The sequence below is a fragment of the Macaca nemestrina genome, chromosome 13 (assembly GCF_043159975.1).
Source record: "Macaca nemestrina isolate mMacNem1 chromosome 13, mMacNem.hap1, whole genome shotgun sequence".
Taxonomy (NCBI): domain Eukaryota; kingdom Metazoa; phylum Chordata; class Mammalia; order Primates; family Cercopithecidae; genus Macaca; species Macaca nemestrina.
The window spans coordinates 39,770,967-39,794,968 of NC_092137.1; the positions used below are offsets into that span (position 1 = coordinate 39,770,967).

At 40.5% G+C, this 24,002-nt stretch overlaps 1 protein-coding gene and 1 long non-coding RNA gene across 10 annotated transcripts in view; one reads left to right on the top strand and one right to left on the bottom strand.

Annotated features, from left to right (window-relative positions):
• Positions 1-314: 314 nt before the first annotated feature.
• Positions 315-24,002, bottom strand: part of LOC105464894 (THUMP domain 2 tRNA and snRNA guanosine methyltransferase) — a 54,860-nt gene continuing 31,172 nt past the window's right edge. For 2 of the 8 annotated variants that reach the window (XM_024787722.2, XM_011713017.2), the window contains exons 9-10: positions 19,509-19,617; positions 14,241-14,996 (exon numbers count right to left, since the gene is read on the bottom strand). In XM_024787722.2, the coding sequence (XP_024643490.2) occupies positions 14,672-14,996; positions 19,509-19,617 (434 nt within the window). In that variant the 3' untranslated portion in view covers positions 14,241-14,671. Of the gene's footprint in view, positions 334-4,748; positions 5,163-14,240; positions 14,997-19,508; positions 19,618-24,002 lie in introns of those variants that run through there. The other 6 variants (XM_071076589.1, XR_011611632.1, XR_011611631.1 and 3 more) reach the window with 6 other exon arrangements.
• Positions 14,876-23,513, top strand: LOC105464893 (uncharacterized). 2 transcript variants are annotated; one of them, XR_011611634.1, is made up of 4 exons: positions 14,876-15,015; positions 18,934-19,041; positions 21,764-21,861; positions 22,495-23,511. It is a non-coding gene; the product is annotated as an uncharacterized lncRNA (long non-coding RNA). The 2 variants fall into 2 exon arrangements; XR_011611633.1 differs by lacking the exon at positions 14,876-15,015 and having other exon boundaries at positions 17,931-19,041; positions 22,495-23,513.

Genomic DNA, 24,002 nt, shown 5'->3' on the forward strand with positions numbered 1-24,002 from the left:
TGATTTGCTGGTAAGTTACATGGAGGTGGGGAAAGAAGGGAAGTTAACTAGGATGACACCTAAAGAATTTGTAGAGTTAGGTTAATTACTAAGGAAACTGCTTCTTGTATCAAAAAGGAGATAAAATAATTTGGGAAAAAGGGAAAAATTGCTAAGTTTTATGGTTAACTCAGTGTCATATAGGATAGCATTTATTTAATGGAGACTGGAATTGGAAATTGTAGTTGAGAAAATAGTTCAATGGCCCAAATGCGCCTTCTTGCTATTTGACACAGCTGCCAGCCGATTCCTCTCTGATTTCCAGTTGTTTTCCAGAAGTTGTGCATCTCAGACCTGAAAATAGGATTCAGTTTAAGTGTGAGCTTGATCAATCAGTAGTGGTTGGGAAGATTTCAGTCCAGGCACAAGGGGGAAAGATGTAGCATTTGTGAATGAAAGGGAAAGGCAGATGTCACATACTGGCCATCCCCAGTTTCAATCACACCAGATAGACTATTGGTCTGCTTCAGGTAAGCATTTCCCTTTTTTGGAACTCATGAGAAATTCTGAGAATAAACTCCCACATCTTAGGGCTGATCTTCCTAAAGCACAGACCATTGTCCTAGTGAAGTGCTCATCTTGGTTGGCCCAGAGTCTGACCAGGCCACTGCCTTGAGTGTGGGTATGAGGATGGATGAACTGTACCTTTATGCTCATCAGGAAGTGTTCTAAATCAAGACCTTAGGGGCAAATTCCCTCAATATCTGGCTAACTATGAAGCGGCATCCTCTGGGGATCCTGGAAAGGGCATGGAAACCTTGCTATAGCAAGGGTGCACGGAGGCTCCGCTGGATCCTACACAGAGAGTCTGGGCTCCCTTGACTTGCTCCCAGAACACAATCACAGCTCAGGGCATTTCACTCTTGAATCATGAAACACCTTTTATATCCATCCTCATAGCTTTGCCTGTCAGTCAGGTTGATTGTGATGAACACATAAATACTTGCTTTAGAAACTTGGCCAGGCCTGAACTGAACTTCACCCAGCTGTGGCTTCAGTGGGCTTCAAATTCATTCCCCACAGGTAAAACACATTGCACTTATCATATTGGTTGAATCTGTTAATCACAAGAGTTTAAAATGAATCTAAAGACCCGAATAAATTGTTGAAGTTTTCTCATTTCTCCTCTAAGCCCTGATTTGCCATTTGTTCTGGACTTGGTTGGTTTCTCAAAGAATAAATAGATACGTAAGTCAATAAATAAAGCACCTAATTAATTCTAAGAGGATGGCAGTGGAGCCATATTATTGTCAACTTTTAGGTCTCCTTCATTCTTGTAAATATTAGACATAAATAAGAAGTGGCAAAGAAGGCTCGGGTTCTCATAAGCTATTCCAGCGCTGTTTCTTGTCACTGATGAGACCGAGTCCTTGAGTGAGGGACTGCCTCAGTATGTCCTCAGTGACAGGGCTGTGTCCTTTATATAGCATATCTTGTTATTATTTTCCCCTACTTTGTGGGTAGAGAAGCCAAGGCTCACAGAGGTTAAGTAACCTTCCCTAAGATACTAGCCAAGATTTGGTTTCCAGCTTGCTCACTCCAAAGTCCTTCCACCTTCCTGCACAGCATCCACGTCAACTACCCAAGACCCAGCAGTATTTCCATAGTGCATTTCTAACCCTATCTGAGCCTACTGTCAACATCTTATACATGTAGCTAGGTTCACATTCCCCTGCATTTTCCAAGCGTCTCTTTGGAAGTTACTGCTGTATAGTTTTTATTCAAGCTTCTATATTTCTCAGCCAGAGTGCACACTGCACTTTGTAATTCTGTAAAGAATGCCAGACCTATTTGTGTAAGCACAGAACCTCTCCTTACATGACTGACCTTCAAGAGACCCGGCAGTTTGCAGTAGCCTAAAGGGATGATAGCAATTTTAATTACCTTCTTGGCACTTCCCCCACAGAACATTATGAGAAATTCCCATGTCAGTAGGGCTGCTCAAAGATTTATATATAAGTGGGTATGTCCTCCTTGCTTTGTCCTGTGACAGCATCCCTGATGGCAATTTTTAAATTATTAGATGAAAGTAATTAAAAAAAAAAAAGAGGCTATCTAGCCTTACGGTTAGAGGTAGGATAGCAACTCAAAGACTCATGAATTTCCATCCTTGCTCCCTGACTGTCTTGATGTGTGGCCCTGCAAGTCAATCATTTCTCTCAATCTCTCTGGAGACATCCATGAACTAATGTGATTTCCAAGAATGGTGGTAATAACCACACATTTAAGAAGCCTGAAAAATACTTTGAACACCTCTACAAACTTTTATTTCCTTTATCCAAGTTGAATGTGAACTAATTTAAAAGACGTAACATATTAAGTTACACTAACAATAAAATAAAGCCATCTGATGTTGAATCAAAACAAGGAAACCTTCCAAGTTTTTTATTATATCTCAAGGAAAGTACAGTACTTCATTTCGTATTTTCCCTTTGAGACACTGGTCACCGTGCAGTGACTTAGAAAACATCCCATAACCAAACCAAAACAAACCTCAAGACAGCCTTGGAGGCATATGGAAACTATGATGGTCATCCCTCTTTGACAGCAGAGGAACGGAGACTCGGAGCACTAACCCGAGATCTCTCAGCCAGTCTCTGGCAGAAGGTTCACCTCCCCAGCAAAAAAGTCAGGTAGATTTTGAGGTCAGCCTGTCCAAGTAAGTATCTGTATTTCTACAAACACGTCGAGGAGCCTCTACTTTACAGGCCTCTGTGGTGACGATGGTAAATCGCTATCATGCCAACATGTTTCTCAAATAAAATGGACTTGGGAATTGAAACTGAACCAACTGTGAAAGGTAATCTGGGGGAGATAATGCATGTGATTAGTGCAGTATTGACTCAAGAGATGAACCAGTTCTTAAAGAATTCTCCAAATAAAGTAACGGTTTAAAGAGTGTTCACAGGAGTAAGGGAATGGTTTTCAAGAGAAGTGAAATGAAGATGAGGAAAGACCGAGGGTGAGCTAGAGGGAGAGCCTTGCTGGAGCCATGCGGGGTGGGATGGGTGAGTGGCCCTCAGAACCCTATCCAACCCCGCCGCCCCGCCAAAACCAGTTCCTTTGAGGAGCCAGATGAGTAAGAATACAATGAGTTAAGAGGAAATTCAGTACAATTTCATTATTTTTTAAAGCAATCAGCCTGTGGGTCTGTAGGCCCTGTGATATGCCTACATAATCAAGAAAGGTGTCAGAATATGTCAATCTTTTCCTAGTAACGATTGAGGAGCTGCTTCTGTGTTGCACGATTCCATACATTCCAATATCACACAGGAAAAAGAAAATCTTCCCTCAGGGAAAGACAATTTGTTCTTGTTTCCTTTGTGACACTGGAATGCATGGATTTGGCCAATGCGAGGGAAACTTGGTTCAGCATTCTGAACCTTTCTGGCTCTGTTCACTTGGTTGGCAGATGACCACGAAAAGTAACTTGTTTGGGATGTCAGTGGGTGTGGAGGAAATGCCAGTAAATGTGTGCTGAAGGAATGAGGGAATAAATGAATGACACATCACCAAGACGGTGATCCCTGGTCCGTGAAGCCGACTTGCTGCCTCACAGCCTCTATTTCTCAATGTCACTTTTCTTTTGTTGTTCTCAGGCTTTGCTTACTATTGTAGACTCAAACTCTTTGTGGTCTCTTTAGGAGCAGGTCCACAGTGGCAAAATGGTTCTGGGGCCTCAGCGAAAACAGGGACATCTCAATACTGTGGAACAAAGACACATGTGGTCAAATGAATGACCAGTTGTGTTCACTTGCTCATTCACATGTTCTTTCATTTGTCACATCTCTATAGAGGCCCAGTATGTGCCAGAGACTGATTCAAGGGCAGGGAATACATAGTGAATAAATCAAAGCTGCTGCCTTCAAGAAGCTGCCATTGTAAGGTGACAAAGGAAAAAAGAAAAAAACTTCCTTCCAGGAAAGACCATTTGTTCTTTTTTCCTTTGTGTCTGTCTCAGAGAGACAGACAGTAATAAAACATGGCTTGCGCAGTAGGTGGTGGTGATAGGTGCTATGAATGAAAAATGAGGTGGCTAGGAGAATAGAGTGCTAAGGGTGAGGGGATGGCCAGTTTAGGGAAGCCAGCTTCTCTGATAAGAAAACACTTGTGCAGAGAGCCTGAGCAATGCAGGTGACTTGAGGAATGTCCAGGAAGAGTAGACAGCAGGTACAGAGGCCTGGGATGGGAACAAGCTTTGCATGTGGCAGGGTCAGTGAAAGGTAGAATGAAAGGGAGAGTTGAGATGAAGTAAGAGGGAGACAAGGCTACCCGGCACCCTTTGAACACCTTTCCAATAAAACCCAAGACTTCGGGTTTCATTCTGAGTAAAATGAAAAGTCATTGGAGGATTCCAAACATAAGAGTGGTATAATCTGACGTACAGAAAAACAGACAAAAAACCTTTGGCCCAGTGAACAAATTGTCCCATGTTAATTGGTTTGCATGTTAATACCCACAGGCCAGTACTGGGCATTTTGGTCTCTCTGGCAAAATACACGGTTAATGTGTCCACTCGTCCAAGGTGAAGTCAATCTTACATAGTGTAGAGATACCAAGGGCAAGAGTCACAAAAAGGCAGCTAGCAGGGTGACCAAAAAATGGTAGAAATAATGTGTAAGGGTTGGGGGTGGGTACGGAAGGGCCCTGGAGTAATTGCTGTCATTTGTTTCATCTTGAGCAGGCAGTAACTCACTGAAGAAACTTAATGAAAACTGACAATATTAAATGATTGTGGCATTCAGATGGCAAAATTACACTTCAAATCTCCTTTCTGGAACATAATAAATTCATGGAATTTAAGATAAAAAGCTGAGCTCTTCAAGCACGTTTTAAGTTGTTTCTTTACATTTCCAACAATCCATAAATTTCTCTCAAATGTTTTCCTGGACTCAGCTCATTTTTCTCTCTCTGCCGAGGTGTTCCAGAGAGGGGCTTCATCCCTCCATTTCCAAAGGTCAAGGATATTCCTGTATCTCATAAGCCTGGACTTCCGGCTGGCATCCTCTCGCTCCTGCTCACATCCCTTTCAGAGAGCTGTCACAGCAGCCATTCAGGCAGGGCCAGTTTACCAAGGAGCATTTCTAGAACCTGACATGTAGCGAGTACTCACTGCCTGGTAGCTAAGTAAAGAAAGAAGCAAATGAATAAATGAATAAATAAAAGATTTGAGAAGGCTACAAACACTATGGGAAAATATGAGCATGCATTAAAAAAAACTCACCTGGATTTCTTAATTAACAAGATTTTGCTAAGACTGCATCTCACTAATTTTAGTCCAAGGGCTTTCTTGCAAAGCTCTCTGAACAGACATATTTACTTAATATCTAAGTGAGCATTTCTTCTCAAACTTCAGTATATTTTGAATCCCTAATGAGACTTAGCTTTTTGATTTTTTAATGATACTTTAAGTTCAGAGTACATGTGTACAACGTGCAGGTTTGATACATAGGTATACATGTGCCATGTTGGTGTGCTGCACCCATCAACTCATCATTTACATTAGGTATTTCTCCTAATGCTACCCCTCCCCCAGCCCCCTACCCCTCGACAGGCCCCGGTGTGTGATGTTCCCCGCCCTGTGTCCAAGTGATCTAATTGTTCATTTCCCACCTATGAGTGAGAACATGCGGTGTTTGGTTTTCTGGCCTTGTGATAGTTTGCTGAGAAAGATGGTTTTCAGCTTCCTCCATGTCCCTGCAAAGGACATTAACTCATCCTTTTTTATAGCTGCATAGTATTCCATGGTATATATATGCCACATTTTCTTAATCCAGTCTATCATTGATGGACATGTGGGTTGGTTCTAAGTATTTGCTATTGTGAACAGTGCCGCAATAAACATACATGTGCATGTGCTTTCATACTAGCATGATTTGTAATCTTTGGGTATACACCCAGTAATGGAATTGCTGGGTAAAATCGTAATTCTAGTTCTAGATCTTCGAGGAATCGCCACACTGTCTTCCACAGTGGTTGAACCAATTTACACTCCCACCAACAGTGTAAAAGCATTCTTATTTCTCCACATCTTCTCCAGCATCTGTCGTTTCCTGACTTTAATGATCGCCATTCTAACTGGCGTGAGATGGTATCTCATTGTGGTTTTGATTTGCATTTCTCTGAGACTTAGCTTTCTAGGTTATATAGGAAGTTGGTGTCTCCCTGGAGAGCTGTCTGCCTCTTGGATGGTTTCCAAGTGTTCCTTTGATTCACTGTTCTCAGATCTACAGGCATTTATTTATTTCCTCCTACCAGGAGCTAGTTCAATTTAGTTCAAAAAATATTAATTGTTCTTGTCTGGGCCACACCCTGTACCCTATTCTGGAGGAGGAAAAAATGCTATAAAATAGTACTGCATTTATTTGATTTCCTCAAATTTTCATAAATTTTCAAAAAGCTTTATAGTTGTGTGCATTTATTAAAGATATTTTAGCAGAAACTAAAATCATGATTTAATTCTGCAGAGTACACCGAGATCATTAATACCACTACCCCTTATGATCTACATCACTGTCACTCCAAATCAAGAAATGAATTTTTTTTAATCCATCATTTGTTGCATTTCAGTCACACAGTCCACGCCTACATGTTTCTTCTTTTCTCCTAAAGATGTATGTAAGGCTTAGGCAGACGATGACAAAGACTGTATTATTCAAAATCTTTGGGAGGCCAAAACATTAAAAATGATTTTGGGGAGGGAGTGCCAAATACTGATAAAATAGACACCTAGAAAATACGGCAAAAGAAAAAATGCAAAACATTTGGAGGGACTCCACTGAGAATGAGATGTGCAGAGCCTGCAGGGCAGGAGAGTGCTTCAGTAACCTTGGTGTGTGGCACAGGGCCCCCAGTTGCAATCAACAGAATAACTCTAGGTTGTTCAGCAGAAAAGGAATTCATTAAAAAAAAAAATTAGAATGCTCAAGGGGGCCAGAAAATTAATCTAGGGGACTACACAACCAGGAACACCATCCAAACCATACAACAAGATGGTAGTTTCAAAGATCCACTGCCACCCCTGCCGGGGAGCCACACGATAGCTTGCACCATGGATACTGAACCCTGAATGCTGTCCTCTACCCCAGCTAGCCCCTGAGGCCATATGCTTCTGCTGCCTGTCCCCCAGAAAGTGGACTCCATGGTGCCTGGTTCCTCCGCATAGCTCACATCTGAATCCAATGATCATATGTCAGTGTCTGGCCTCCATCCTACCTATAACATAGGTTGGAAAAGCTGTTCTGGTTCCTGCCCTGGAAAGGTGGGACTCAAACATTGGAAAATATCAATAATTTATCACTTTGATGCACCCTTTGGATGCCCAACATCAATATCTGTTCTTAATTTGATATTTAAACTTCCTCCAAATAACGAATATTTGCATGTAAAATATGCAGTTATACTTGACACAAAAATCTGCTCATCTTCTCGCCTTCTGACAAGGGTAACACATCCATGTCAAGAACATGATTTCTGGGTGGCTTCCATTCCTCCTCTAGTTCCATCTGACATTCTGTAAGTTAGGGTTTACACTGTGGGATGGAACTCTTAAATTGGGAGGGAGTTGAAAGTCATCCTACTCTTGACCAGTGGGAGACAGGAGCTGGTGGATATTCTCTCCTTTTGCTCCTTAAGCAGACGATTCTGGGTTGCATCCTACGCAGCTCTTCAGAGGGGTCCTACAGGATCAGATCCCAGCTTCTCACAGTGGTGATCTGCTCAACAGTGCATCCTTGGATTACCTTTTTCCTTATTTCTCTTTTACTCCTTCCAGTCGCCAGCTCCCAGAATAAATTATCTCCAAGAAAACCTTTGTCTCATCTCCGGTCTTGGTAAGAACCTAGGTTAACATTGGGCTCTAGACATACCTCTCTCTGATTACTAGGAGCAAACACTTCAGCCCACATAGTTCAACCTGTTTGTGTGTTTCTGTCCAGTGGAATCAATAACCCAAAATAATTGGGTGGCAGTCTTACCTCTTAATTCAATGGCTTCTTGTTGTGTTTGCTGACAGAAGAAATCCTCTCTTGGGAACGATTTTGAAAGGAGTAGGGTTTCCACGAATGACCCTGGGTGCTCAGAGTGGATTAAATGGACAACGAGCAGCTGGGAATTTGGGGGCACCTCTTTTCTCAGAAAAAGGGGCTGACTACATTCAAGCTCAGATTCCCATACAACTGGTGGTTTTCCCCTCACCTCTCCCTGGCAGGGAGATTATAACATCTCATGTGTCCCTAAGATCACTAGGTCCTTCAAGTTTCCCAGGTGCAGGGCAGCTGTCTTTCTAGACAATTCCTGTAAAGAGCTGATAGATCAAATCCAGACTGCCTGGCATCAAGCAGCTTATGCATTCCCCTAGTGAAAGCTCCTTTCTCATGGTTGCCCTGTAAGAAAGGAGACCCACAGGCTGGTGGCAGTAGCGGTGGTGGTGGTGTGGTCATTTGTTCTAATGTAACTGATCTTTCCAAGAGATGGAGAGACCAGTGGATGGTATGGAGTATGTCTTGACTTTTCATGCAATAGGAGACAGCACTGAAGGTTCCCACCTGGAACAAGAGGCATTGAGACCTCTAAGCCAGGGAGCCCAGATGCTCTAGTGATAAGATGCAAACATTTTAATAGGGTAATTAGGAGTGATATAGTAACAGGTACCACTCTCACTTCCAGCTCTTGGGCTCTTTATTCTGACTACGGGAGAAATAGCACCATCTATTGGCTGTTGGTTCATAGCACACAGAGTATCCTGTATGGAGGCACCTCAGCTTCTTAAGGAGTTATCTTCCTGCTGGCACAATAACTGGGTGTTCAGTAAGCCATTCCATCATGCCATAAGGCCTTGTGCTTCAGGTTATGGAACACATGGTAAGACAAGAAATCCCATGTGCCTCAGTCTCTTGTCTCACTGTCATCCCTGTAAAATGAGCTCTTTAGTGAGAAGCACTGTTACATGGAAATGAATGATAGTGAATAAGGTAATTTGTTAAGTTCATGGGAGGTGTTGTTGGTATTCAAATACAGAGTAAATAGTAAATATTAAATAGTAAATATTCCAGTGAGGACTAATTATTGCCCTCTTCACAAGGGGAGGGTCTTCAATATAATTCCCCTCCTGTTTGTAGTTGTTTTAGTTCATTTAGTGTTGCTATAATAGAATACTTGAGACTGAGTAGCTGATAAAGAAAAGTTGTTTATTGAGCCCATGATTCTGCAGGCTGAAAAATTCAAAAGCATAGTGCCACATCTGGTCAGTTTCTGGTGAGGGCCATGTGCTGGCTCAAAATATGGCAGAGAAGCAGAAAAGTCAGTGGGTAGGTGCAAAGAGAGCAAGAGAATGTCTAGGAAGCAGAACTTGCTTTTAACAAGTCAATCTCTGGTAACTAATCTAGTCCTGGGAGAGTGAGAATGAACTAGCTCCTTCAAGAGGGCATTGATCCATTTGTGAGGGAATCTATTGACATGACCCAAATACCCCTACTAGGTCCAACCTCCCAAAACCATCATGTTGGGGATCAAATTTCAATGTGAGCTTCCAGGAGGACAAACTCAAACCACAGCAGTAGTGTTACATTAAGTCTCAGGGCTGGTCACTGCTGCTGGAAATTAATCAGCAGTGGCAGTAGCCACATCTTGGCGAGAAGTCCTTGTTGGGCCAGTGCATTGTTTCTGTCTGTCTCTGCAACCATTGTCTATGGGGCCACTGAGCAAGCACCAGGATGGCTGTGGAAAAGGTAGGGCACTGGGCAGGCAATCTTCCACCTACATACTTAGAACCTCCTACACATTATGGCCTCTTGAGACCATTCCAATAGGACACATATATTCACCTATATTGGGGTTTAGTATAAGATGTCCATCCACATTCCTCTTCCCAAGACCTTCTTTCATGTCCCTGACCATCCATCTAAACTGACACTCATGAGGATGACATGGTGAGGATCTGCCTCTGAGGCCATCTCTCCTTCCAGGAAAAGTACATAATGTGGACCACTCCAAGTCCTGCTCCCTGGGAGGATCTCCTTTCCCCACTGTCTTTCACTGAGTGGGGCTGCAATTAAATTCCCACAGGTGCCAGCAAAACTTGCAGAGTCATCTGTAAGCCATATTTGACTTTTTTCTCCTTGGTGAACTGCGCACTGGAGATTCCCCATGAGACCATGGCTATGAGGGAAGGGTGAGTGGGGCAGGAGGCACACTGAGAGGAAAAAGCACTGACTGCCCCTGCAGCTCATGAGTGTAGTCAGCCATGTGGAACTCAGTGCTGATATATACCACTCCCATCTGATGAGGATGTGCTGCTGGGTAGGGTCCATGCGACTTTTGGCTTGGTGTGTCATTACTTCAAGATGGGCAGCTTAGGTCACATGGTCACCTAGTGTCCCATCGTCAAGCCCTCAGAAGCAAGTCCCAATAGCAAGTCAAGAGTTATTTCCAAAAGGAGAATAATTACTTGCATAAAAGAGCTTGGCTTTGCTCCAAAAGCTAAGAGGCTGCAGCTGTGCTTCCTCTACTGGGATTTGCTGCAGGCTCCACATACCCTCCAGGTCGGCCCCAGTTGCTCTGAGCACCATCAGATCTCCTGGGTCTCTAAGGGCATTAGGGAGCTGCTTATAGTAGGGCTGGACCAACTGGAGAGCCGTCTCTAGCCCGCGCCACAATTAATAGTAAAAGAGTCAGAGCAGCAAATCCAAAGCTTATGTAGGCTGCCTTCAGATGCCAGAGAGTTCCATCAACATCTGTGCCTTTCTCAGTGGTGGCACTAACATCTGCAGCTCCTACAAATATATGGTATTGCCTTTGCCTATTTTGGTTGGAAGGGGAACCTAAGGAGTGTGAAGCAGCCCTTCCAAAAATCTATACCCTTACTCCATGGCTCAGAAAGCCATTATGGGTATTCCGCAACTGCTGAGGGTAGCTATTCCAGCTACAGACTCAGACACTGGGTAAGTTACTGGATGGTTTTTCACTGAGAAAGTTGAAGCAGTTGAAAGAGAACTTCCACAGTCTACCACCACCACATCCGCCCACCTTCCAGCATCTGCTCCCACTTATAATCTGTTCTCTTACAACACGTGTTTCTGTAATGGGCATTAAATCGACTATTGCTAAGTAAGGAGATGATGTCACTCTGATGTGGAAACTGGGTTGGTTCATATATGATTTTTTCTCTTTAGCATGTTAAAGCTTTGTGTCACCAGACAGGAGCAGCTGAATGCGAAGGATGCCAGTGGAATCAGCTGAACGAACACGGTGCGGAATAAGGCACTTGTTCTGGTTCACAGGCTTTTTCTGGTTCATCTTGGCCGCAGGTTCTGCCTTGGCCAGGCAGACAGTGCCGGTTGTGTAACTCAGCATCTCCTTACCCTTCTTTATGCCTAAGTCTATCAAGGTGACACTGCCCTTTTCTTGAAAAGGTGAAGTTCTTATTTACTTACATATTTCTTAGAAATAAAACGTCTTAACTGTGCCAATATTTTTACTAAGATTGGTGTTTCTGTTAGTGTTCAGGTTGCAAAACTGGATGTTTGCAGTGGTTTGCCCTAACCAGAATTTATGTTTTTTTTCATAAATTCTGTTATTTTTAGTGCATAAATTTGAGAATGAAAAAATTTTTAGGAGCATATTTATACTATAGCTGAAATGTCTGCATGCTGTCTTCCTACCTGTAATCGTGAACAAATTATCATGTTCCTGTCTAAAGTTAACTCCTCCAATTGTGGTCTGCATTTTATCCTCTTATTCAAGAACACTGCTCAGCACTTATCCCTTTTTTCCTATTTCATCATCTTTCCATCTTTTCTGGAATTCTCTGTAACATAAAAAAAAGGTACTTCTCCCAACAAATCTTTCTCTTGCTTCCACAATCCTTACCAATCTACTACTCCTATTTCTTTGCCTACCTGTTCTACAAAACTAGTTGTAAGAACTGTCTATGCTCGCTATCTACAGCTCTTTTCCTATTTTCTCTTAGTATAAGATGTCCATCCACATTCCTCTTCCCAAGGCGTTCTTTCATGTCCCTGACCATCCAACTAAACTGACACTCATGAGGATGACATGGTGAGGACCTGCCTGGTTTTGCAGTCTGGTTTTGCTCCCCTTCCATTCCACTGAAAGCCCCATAGTCAAGGTCATGAAGGACCCCCTCACTGCTAAAGCCAACGGTCAATTTTCAGTTATCTTACTTGGTCAGTCAGCAGCATTTATAGGGTTAAATACTCCTCCTCTATACCCTTTGTTCATGTTTTCCAGGCAACCACACTAGGTTTTCTATTTCACTGGTTGTTCCATCTCAGTTTTCTTTGGAGATTCCTCTTCTCCTCCCAACCTCTCAGTATTGGAGGAATTCAGGGCTCAGCCCTGGTCTTTTTCTCCTATTTCCAATCCTTTGGTGATCCCATCCAGTTTCATGCCACCTAAATACTGGAAATTCCCATAATGTATCTCCAGAGCAGACCTTTTTTCTTAAACTGCAGACTCACATATTCAATTGCCTAATCAACATCTCTACTTTGTTTAATGCATATTTCAAAATTAGCAAGTCTAAAACTGTCTAGCAAGCAAGTCTAAACAAGATCTGCTAGTTTAGACTGTCTAGACTAGTCTAAATTAGGCTGTCTAGCCTAACAAGTCCAAAACAGAACTCTGATATTTCTCACCAAACCTGCACCCTCTGCAGCCTTTCCTCTCTTAGCCGATGAAAACGCTATTGTTCCAAGTTCTTGGCCAAAAGTCTTCTGTCATTCCTGTCTCCTCTCCACTTATCATACCTCACATCTAACACATCAGCAGATCCTTCTGGTTCTACTTTCAAAATACATCCAGAATCCATGTGCCTCCTACCAACACTACTGTTACCATCCTGGGGCAAGCTACCATTTTCTTTTGCCTGAATTATTGCAAAAAACTCCCAACTGATCTCTTTACTTTCACCCTCCTCTTCCTACAATCAATTCGTAATATGGCAGCTACAGTATCATTTAAACATAGTTAGGTGACATCACCTATTCAAAACTCTTTCAGTGGTTTTGAGTAAAAGCTAAAGCCCTTAAAATAGTCTTCAAGGCCCCATCTGATCTAATACACCACTTCTACTTGCCATCCATTACCTTGTTAACCTAATCTCTCATCCTCTATCTGCTGTATCCACTAGATGCCAGGAGTATCTCTCTTCTCTCTCAAGTTGTGGTAATCAAAAATGTCTGCAGACGTTACCGTATGTGACCAAAAGTCGCCCCTGACTGAGACCCTTGCTTTAACCCAAGGAGTAAGGACTGCAGGAATCTTGCTTTTTCTTTGAGTTGTGAAGTTCTACCAAAAGCAGACAGCCCGCCCCATAGTGCTTGTATTCCTCAGGTTTTTGATGTTTCCCAGAGCGTCAGGTAAGCACAGGCATTATGAACTGTTTCACCATCACATGCCATTCACTTTCTGTAACACTAGCTGTATCCTTACTGCCTTTAACCCAACCAAGCCAGATAACGATAACGAATTCACATTGGGGGCCTCTTGCTTGAAACCCCTCAGAGTATCAGTTGCCATTATCAGAATCCCAGCTGTTAACAACACAACCAAATTTACTTAGTTTGAGCACAAATGAAATGCATTCAAGATTAGTAGGTGGCTCTCAGTACTTCCTAGGAAGGCAAGAGAGAGAAGCTGAGTGGTGGCTACCTAGCCAAGGGCAGTGCTGAAACCTCAGGAGAGGAATGTCCTGGTGAAGACCGCTTTGTGCTGCCACTGGGTACAAACACCATAGCTTGTACATGGGCGCACCTGATACCAGGGGCCCAGGTTGCCACACCCTAGCTGGAAAACGGCTTTTATGACTTCTGCTTTGGCGAGGTGATTCACGGGGTGGAAAATTTCCCAAACATAGGAGAGTTGTTCATATACCACTAAAGCTGCCTATAAGCAGAACAATTGTATCAGACTATTGAAAAAAATTAAACCAGAGCATATATTCTCCTCAACTTACTGTTTCCTTTTCTCAGGTAGTGAACATAAGAAACAAACTGAATTTCTACAAATAAGGGTGAGGTGACAATCTATGAATGCTTTTAGAAAAAAAGCAAACTTCATTTTCCATCATGTTTTGAAGGATACTGGCTTAATTCAGTTATTATTCTCACTGTTGGTTTACAGAATAAACATATAAAATGTATTGCAAATACAAATTATTTTCATTCCAATGGAGAAGAAAATTACAGGCTCAAAAATCAAGTTTAATATCAAAAGAAGTTACATATAAAGGTTTTTACATTTCCAAAAATCTGATAGTTAAATATCCCCAGTCTGGTATTGATTGTGATACACTTAGGTGAACCCCTGAAAACTTTTATTTTGAAATTGAAGTTTTTGCTCAGAAACTGGGCAGAACTTTTCACATTCTGACAGAATATAAAACTTAAGTCTAAAAAATATTCGGTAACTTTTTTGTCAAAAACATTAGGCACTTTAGAATATAAAGCAGAAACTCTTACCAAGCACGTGTACCCAACAGCCACACCTCCCGTCTTTGGGGGAATTTGGTTACCTGGAGCTCTGTGGGTACTATATGAATCCTAGAGACAGCAAACTTCTGCTGTACAGCTAACTTACAAGGGCCTGAACCCGGCTGATGGCAGCAAGCCTGCTATAGTCCAGAAGAGTGCGACTTCTCATATTTACATATGAACGCATCTGTCTTTCCAAGGCTAACTTTGTAGCATTCCACTGGTACCAAGGAGCCAAATGGTGACATTCTGTCTAAGAACTCGTGGTTCCTGGCTTCGAATGAAGTTGACACTATCTTGGATGCACCAGTTTTTTCTTCAGGATTCAAGCACTTTTTAATTCCAGGTTCATCTGTGTGACTGTCCTTGGAATTCAAAGGGATGCTGCTCTCTTTACAATCTGTAAGGCGCCTGTGGTGATCTTCACTAAGCAACAATACAATGGTTCCGCCAACATGAAGCACTCTGACAAAAAAAAAAAATGGTAATTGCTATCTTTCTCCCTTTCTAGACAACAAACAATCCCACTGCATTTAAAATATTTCGTGTTTTTAATTTGAAATTTAATTTTATCCATTTAAATACAAGGATTTTTGATAATTAGGTAGTATCTTCTATAATGTATATTCATTATAGTAATTATGAAATCCCTAGTACAAATCTGCTTTAATTATCTATTTTTACTCCACTTAAAAGGCAAGCCTCAAAGTAATTTGTAGTCACAGTCTAATAAATGATTGTACAAAGGAAAAGGCGAATGACAGAATCCTAAAGACTGCATGTATTAAAAGCAGTAGGCTGACAGCAGAAGAAAGTTAACAGGAAAGAGTTAGGACACGAACAAAGAAATGGCAAAGCAGAAATCAGAAAAAGAAGGGCAGATCTTGAAATGTCAGCTTTTTGAGGAGAATGCATTTACTCCATTATCAAAGTCTGTGTAGCACTTATGTGGAAAAAGTGATGACAACACTTGCCTGTGTCCCGCACACAGCCCTGGAAGTTGCTAAGAGATCACTGAACATCTCTTTGGAAGAGAGAGGCAAGTAAAGGGAGTGAAATGCTACAATCAAGGCAGGCATGAGGGGCTTGGGAACATGAGGTGGGTCCCAAACCCGGGCATGGGAGAAAGGGGAGCATTTCCCAGAGGAAGATACCTGTGCTGTGAGTTAAAAGATAAGCAGGAATGAGCCAGGCAAAGCGACGGCAAGCGGCTGCAGCAAGGGAGGATGCTGGAAGCAGAAAAAGCAGCAAAGATGGGAGGAAGTAGAGGGGAGGCAGCTCTGAAAGCAGCTCAGTGGGTGGGTGAGTCAGAGCGGGTGGGAGGTGGAGGGAGGAGGGGAGTAAGGAGTTCAGCTTGGAATTTGCTGATGTACCTAAGGAACACGTAAGTGTGGATTCCACCAGACTGCTGGATACACAGCCTGGAGTAATGGAAAAGACCAGGCCTTGAGGTAAAGATATAGTAAATGGTAGCTAAAGCCATAATGGTGGATGGGATCATCTGGGGTGGCAGTACAGGTTGAGAAGAGAAAATGGGACAAGGAGCCAGAGATTTCACGTTTTAAAAGTGACAGAGGAGAAGACCCATGAAATAGACATCCTCAGAGAAAATCTGGACAACAGTGATGTCAAGGAAGCCAAAGAAGTACAGTTTCAAGAAGGAAACAGTTTCAACAGTGTTAAATGCTATAGGGCCAGCATGGTGGCTCATGCCTGTAATCCCAACATTTTGGGAGGCTGAGGCAGGAGGATCACTTGAGCCCAGGAGTTTGAGACCAGTCTGGGCAACATGGCAAAACATGTCTCTACTAAAAAAACACAAAAATCAGCCAGGTGTGGCAGCGTGTGCCTGTAGTCCCAGCTACTTGGGAGGCTGGGATGGGAGGACTGCTTGAGCCCAGGGGGCAGAGGTTGCAGTGAGCTGAGATTGCACCAGTGCACTCTAGTCTGGGCAACAGAGAGAAACTCTGTCTTTAAAATAAAATAAAAAATATATAAATACAATAAAATAACAAATGCTATAGGACTAATAGGTGATCAGGATTATGAGAAATCATCAGTGACCCCAGGGACAGCAATCCTAGCTGAAGGCAGGAGCAGATGCTCGTCTGCCAGGGTGGAGTGGGACTGGAAAGTGAGGAAGCAGAGGTGTCAAGTGTAGACTATTATTTCAAGAAGTTCAGCTGTACAGGCGAAGAAACAGAGTGGCAGCTAAAGGACCAAGAGTTAAGTGGAATCTGCCTCATGCCCAGCAAAAATCTGAGAAGCTTAGGTAGCATTCCCTAGTCTAATCCATCAGCAAAGCTACACAATTCTGTCTCTAAATTGTATCACATATTTGTCTACTTCATTCATAGTTTGCCGGGACCACAGCAACAATCTGGTAGACAGGTCTTGTTTCCATTCTTGTCACCCCTCCCACTCTGTCTTCCATTTCCACACAGAAGACAAATGTAAATTCTCTGCTAACTCCTCAGTTGCTCGCACTGTACTTCAAATACATTCTAACTCCCTTACTCTGGCAACCAAGGTTCCTACACAATCTGACCCTCACCTACCTTTCTGATGTCACAGCCTGCTTTCTTTGCTTACTGACCTCCTTCAGCTGCTCAAACTCACCAAGCTGCTTCTCACCGTAGGACATTTGGACTTGCTGTTCACCCCGCATTTATCACTCACGCTCATCATTCACGTCCCACAGTCAAATACCACTTTCCCAGAGAGGCCTTTCCTGACTACCTAGCTAGGGTAACCACTACTTTTCTCTCACTCTAAAGCAAAACATTTTGTTTTATGTCCATCACAGTACCAGTCATGATCTGATATTATCCAGTTTGTTTACTGATTAACCATCTGTCTTCTCACAATGAATGGGCAGAGACCTTGCCTGTCCTATTCACTGCAGTAATCCCCAGGGCCAAGTACATGGAAGTGCATAGGAGATGCAAAGACTTCCAAACGTGTCTGGGGAAGGGATAAATGAATCTCCTGGAAAGAACCAGCAGATGAGTAGGCAGAAGATAAAAATGAGAAGTGGGCAGAGTGTGATCCTTGAGGAGGAAGGAACTGAGAGGATAAACCCTCACAGGAAGAGGGAAACCTCTTCTACTGAGCGAGGAGGAAGTGGATGGGAAAATGAGTACTCCTGCAGACATCAACTGAAATAACTTTTTGGGGCAACTTTTTGGGGCAAAAATATGAAATGTGCATAACCTTTGACCCAGCAATATCACTTCTAGGAAATTATCCTAAGAAAACGTAATAGTAGAAGTGGTAGTAGAATAATAGCGATAATAATGGTGATATAGCTAATATTTATTGAGGATTTAATATGTGCCAGTCAGTTGGAAATGCTCTGTATTATATATCATTTAACCTTCAGAATTATCTTTCTAAGTATGTTCTATAGCATTGTCATTTTGCAGATGAAGAAACTGGTACTGTGGTGCTTGGTCGTACAGTTAAGTTTGAAAAACCATGCAAGGATGTTCAAAGAATAGTTTTTTATTAAAATAAAAAATTGAGGATTATCTAAATATTAATCCATAAGCACTAGTTGCATAATGGTACATACATATAATGTGGCAACCCCTGAAAATTATAATGTATATTATAACAACTGATCAGAAAGGAGATTCATGACACTGCTGAGTAGAAAAAAAGCAATGTTACAGTATAGTAAGTTAAGGATAATCCCATTTATGTAGAGTAGAAAACATGTATCTTTTTGTACATATATACATGGCAAGATGCCTAGAATTTTCTCTATCTAAAACACACGGCTCATATTTTAAATTGGTGACCCATTATTTACACAGCAGGCTCTTGACATTTATGTTATCAAATGCCCACCTAAACAATTTAATATCAACTGAACTCTTATATTCATGTCCATTCATAACTATATGCATTCTAGGTTCTCTTCTTTACCAATTTAGACGATCAGAAAAATGCATATCCATGCCTCATTGTTTCAACCTCTCAAAGAAATGCTTCCATTGAATTATATTCCCTTACGTCATTAGAAACCATAAGATGAATACTTTCACATTTTCATTTCACAGCTGCTATAGTTTGGATGTTTGTCCCACTATACCTCATGTTGAAATATGATCTCCAGTGTTGGAGATGGGGCCTAATGGGAAGTGTTTGGGTTACGTCGGCAGATATCTCATGAATAGATTAATGCCGTCCCTGTGAGGGGCGATGAGTGAGTTCTCACTCTATTAGTTCTAGGGAAAGCTGGTTGTTAAAAAGAGCCTGGCACCTCCCCCTTCTCCCTCTTGCTTCCTCTCTTGCCATGTGATCTCTGCACACTGGGTTTGCCTTCTGACATGAGTGGAAGCACCCTCGGGCCCTCATCACAAACTGAGCAGATGCTGGCACTGTGCTTCTTTTACAGACTGCGGAATCACAAGCCAAGTAAACCTGTTTTCTTTACAAGCTGTCCAGCCTCCAGTACTCCTTCATAGCAACAGAAAATGGACAAAGACAACAACAAATAATAAAGGTGTTGCTCATTCTATGTTATGGAAGGTTCTTTATGTAACAGAATTTTGTTCTGTTGTTTAGCAGCTGAGTGATCATAAGAAAGTTAATCTTTCCGTGCCCCGGATTCTCATCTGTTACGTGTGGTGGATTAACACACAGAAGGCAGGTTTTTTTTTTTTTTGTGAGGGATAGAAGCAAATATGTAAAATTTTGCTTCAGACCACTGAAATATAGGTCCCTATTTCATACATTCAAATCTCAGTACATAATAGAAAATTAGTATTTTTTCTGAATAAAATTTATAAGATAATATGGATAACATTTATTTCAATTATAAACTTCTGACTTAAAAACCTTAGAAAATTAAGCTACAAAAACTCTGGGAAATTACTATAAGGCAATCAGACCTTAACTGAAGAGCTATGATGTATTTCGGTTAAATGCCCAGTAGCTAAAAAAATTATGAAAATAAATTCAGCAACTTACCTTTCCATTTCTTGTAGAATGCTTTTGATGTCTTTTCCTAACTTAAACTTTTTCCCAAATGGAATGTCAGAAATAATAATATCAACACTTTCTGAAGGCAATGGCAATTCTGAAATACAGAAATCAGAGAATCCTATTACAGTAAGGTCAAATATTTACAACCTAAATAATGAGAAAACTGAAGTACACAGGATTATTTTTGCATAATAGATAAAATTTAGGGTTGCTAATATTGTTTTAAAGTAATTACAAGATCCCAAAATGCTTTCACAATCACTAATGATAAATGATATAGCTATTGTAGTCTGTTCGTCGAAAATTGGTTTTTCAGATACAATAAAATGTAAGTTAAGCAGAATTTTAAATTAACCAGAAAACTCAATTCTCTAAATATACAGCTTGTATAGAAAGCTGCTAGCTCCACTAAGTTGCCTAGAAAAATCTTCTACAAAATTATATTCTACAACTTTCATTTCCTATTTTAAAACTGTACATTTAGATCTACTTGTTTTTGAGGGAGACGATCCATAGCTATGATTGTATTTTTAAAGGAGAACCTGGAAGGTTAAGAATATCTATTAAGTCCTAAGACTAGAGAAAAGGCTATATAATCAATAATCAACACAATGATTATCACTAAAAATTATAGTGTCTGATTATTCTAAATTGCTTTATTATCTTAATGTTTTCTTCTCAGAAGTTACATTATCAGAAGGTAACAAAGACTCTACCCTAACATCCACATCTTCCGGATGTACTTTCCACTTTTTACCTACTTTACTTCTCATCCATCTCCTAAATTAAGTTAAATACTCATAAGACGGATGTCCCAGTTTTCATTTTGAATAGTACCTAATTTTGCAGAAATGTAATGAAATTTAAATAATCTTCACTAAATATCAAAAGTTTCTGTTGGTAGGAAATTTAATAAAAAATGCTTTGTAATCTGGGAAAGTCTAATGACTACTTGGCTAGATCTCTCCTAGTTCTAACCCTTATGTGGGGTTAACAGAAGAAGAGATTGTTCAAAAAAAAAAAAAAAAAAAAGAGGATAATATTCTTTTAAGCTGAGACAGGAATTCCTTTTTTCCAAGTTATGTTTTAACCTCATGGTTTTAGGGTGTTGATATAGTACACATCCATTTACAAAATGACTAAAGACAATATATGAACAATGAAGGCAACCATAGTTCTCAAATGTTTTATTTATGAGGAAGCATGTAGTAATTTACTTTTGAATTTAATCCCAAGTCTGTCTTTTGCCTTACACTACACAGAAATACAGTACCTACATATGAGTTAGCTGCCCATTATGTCCAGGTTTAGTAACACTAATTTTTTTCTTCTGGGTCTCCATTTTTATTGGGAACTTTGCTGCTCTATATTATATAATATGCTAAACTGCTTTAAATAATTTTAGAAGTTGAATACATAAACTTCATATAGATAGAAGAGAATAATTTTTAAAAAAAAATCTCCAGAACTAAGTTGTGTCATCTTCCAATAGAGCATAAAATAAAGCTTTTGTTGATGTGGCTGAGAGCATAAGCTCTGGTGTAAGACAGCTTGCATTTGGCTCTGCTGCTCACGAGCTGTGGGACTTTGGGAAATTACTGCTTCAATTTCTTCATCTGTAAAATGGAATAAGAATATGTACCTCAGAAGTCAATAAAAGAGGTAATATATGGAAGACATGTAACAGGGCCTGGCACAAAGTGAGCACTCAGTAACTGTTAGCTGCTTTGTGGTCATTATTTATAATGTCCCTCTCTGATGTCAATGGGAGATGACAGCCAGGTGGAAACCAGTGTGCCATCCTTCAAAAAAGCTTTGCAGAACACAGTATCCCCTTCTCTCTCATTCTTGGACATCCAAGGTTGAGGTAAGGCAACTACTTCCAGGTGGGCCTCTCTCCTACTCTCCTTTCCTCTATCAGTGGTTCTCAAAGTGTGGTCCCCACAGCAGCAGCATCAGTATCATCTGGAAAGTACAACTTAGTGCGTATTAGAATCAACTGAAAGGTCTTTATAAAAACAGATTGTTGTCCCCACCTCCATAGGTTTAGATGCAGATACTCCTAGAACCGTGAGCACCTGACCCATACAACTCAACATACAGTAAAATCTTTTAAATTATTAGATGCTCTGAATACTGCTCGTGAACAAAAAATTTGCTTGTAACTAATGAGCTAAGATTCTGAAATAGAAACATAGCTCAAAACAAGTAAAAATCATCTCTTTTTTATATCTCTGCAGGATGATTCAAGAACATGAAAAAAATTTAGTTTTAAAATACCAGTTGTTTTGAAGAAAGAAAAACTGCCCTATTTTTCCTACTTCCAGGAGAAAAACGGGTAAAAATTTCCTAAACCTCAGGATTATGGCCCCAAGATACTTTCTTCCAAAGGGATTTATGGGCCTTCAAGATGTCTTTTCATGCATATATTTAAACTAAAGACCAGGTTCATTGCGCACTTTTATAAAATTGAGCATATCCTTCTTCCTATTTTTGTTCCTTGTTCTTTCTGCTGTTTATTCTTTCTATTGTCCAGGTTTATAATATTCAGATTCTGTCTCCTAACAGTAATTCCCATAATTATTCAAACTTACTTCTATAGTTAATTTCATCCTTATCACTAATCATTTTGCTTTTATTTTCTCCATTTCTCAGCTGATTAATCTCTCAATCCCTGGAATTAAATAGTTTTCCCCATAAGGGCTTAGTTGTGAAATGTTGTCTGAACTTTTTCATATTTCAAAATGTTTGGCTTTAAGATGATGTTTTGGTTAGGCATAATATTTTTGGGTCACACTTTGCTTCGGTAACTTTGTAAATAACCACTCTTCTATTGTCAAATGCTCTGTAACATTTTCTTTCCATTGTGGCCAAAATATATTTTGAGGTTTATTGCATTAGATTATGACCTTCTCTTGTTTGGTTGCTGAATTTGTTTTTTTGATGATTACTATTCTTTTTCTCATTTCAGTAAATACAAGAAGGGGGTAAAGCTTTCAATGAAATTTCAATCTGCCGTCTTAATCAAGAAGTCCATAAACATTAGTCTTAAACATGCAAAATGTAGTCTGGCATCTGGATTGGGTCACCATACAATTTACAGACCAAATGAACATTTCTGAGAAGCGAATGCTAGAAATAACTATGCTAGTTATTTTATATGAAAATCATATGCTTGAAATATTTGAAATATTTATTATCCAATAAACTGGCTTATTATGGTGGCCCTAAAAACATCTGTGCAAAATGAAATTTTTAAGTTTAACAAAAGACCATTTTTTTTTTGAGAAAAAATAATTTGCCTACAGTGCTAATATCTGAACAAGTTCTGGTAAATGAAGTATACTTTCAGTTCAATTTTTTCATATGGGAAGGGTAAATATTTCAGCCCTCCAGTTCAGTCCCTCCACTGACAGTGCCTTTGACAAATATGTTCACAATACAAAACGCAAATTACCTCTATCATTCTTTTAATTGTTTTACCAAATTTAGATGATACAAAGTTAAGGCCTTCACAAATTCATTCCATTCCATTCCATTCTAGACTACAAATTTACCCAATTACAATAAGGAAAGTCATCAGGAGATTCTTTCCATACCATATCCAAAGTAAATTTACAGAATTTCATAATTAAGTCTTGTGCATTGTTGAGCTTTCAATAATTTGTTCATTTCTTCCTTCGGGTTTTTAGGAAAAGATGATCAATGTCTTCCTGCTGCCAGCTTTGTTTTTAACAACTGTAATTCACCAAAAAATTCAAACCTCATGTATTTTGACACTTCATGTGTTGAATCCTTTGATTACAGATTTCTAGTATATTCTGAATAAAATGCCATCAAAATTAGGCAACTTTTTTTGGTAAAGTTTACAGCACTATCCTAGGACACTTTGGCTGATTTACAGAGCAATTCTTTGAAGGCTTACACTTTAAAATCCAACTGATGGACAAGCAGAGAAAGTGTACTGCTATGTGGAAGTATTTTTTTGCATTCAGTCATCTTCATCACAAATAGTTTGCAGTTCAGCTATTCTGTGTATATTTTAAAAAGAAGGACAGGTGCAGTGGTTCACGCCTGTAATCCCAGCACTTTGGGAGGCCAAGGCAGGTGGATCATGAGGTCAAGAGATCAAGACCATCCTGGCCAACATGGTGAAACCCTGTCTCTACTAAAAATACAAAAATTAGTTGGGCGTGATGGCATGCACCTGTAGTCTCAGCTACTCGGGTGGCTGAGGTGGGAGAACTGCTTGAAGCCAGGAGGCGGAGGTTGCAGTGATCTGAGATCGCACCACTGTACTCCAGTCTGGCGATAGTGAGAGTCCGTTCTCAATGAAAAAAAAAAAAAAAAAGTGGCCAGGTATGGGGTGGCTCACACCTGTAATCCCAGCACTCTGGGAGGCTGAGCTGGGAGGATCAATTAAGACCAACCTGGGCAATACAGTGAGACCCCACCTCTATTTTTTTTAAAAAAGAACAT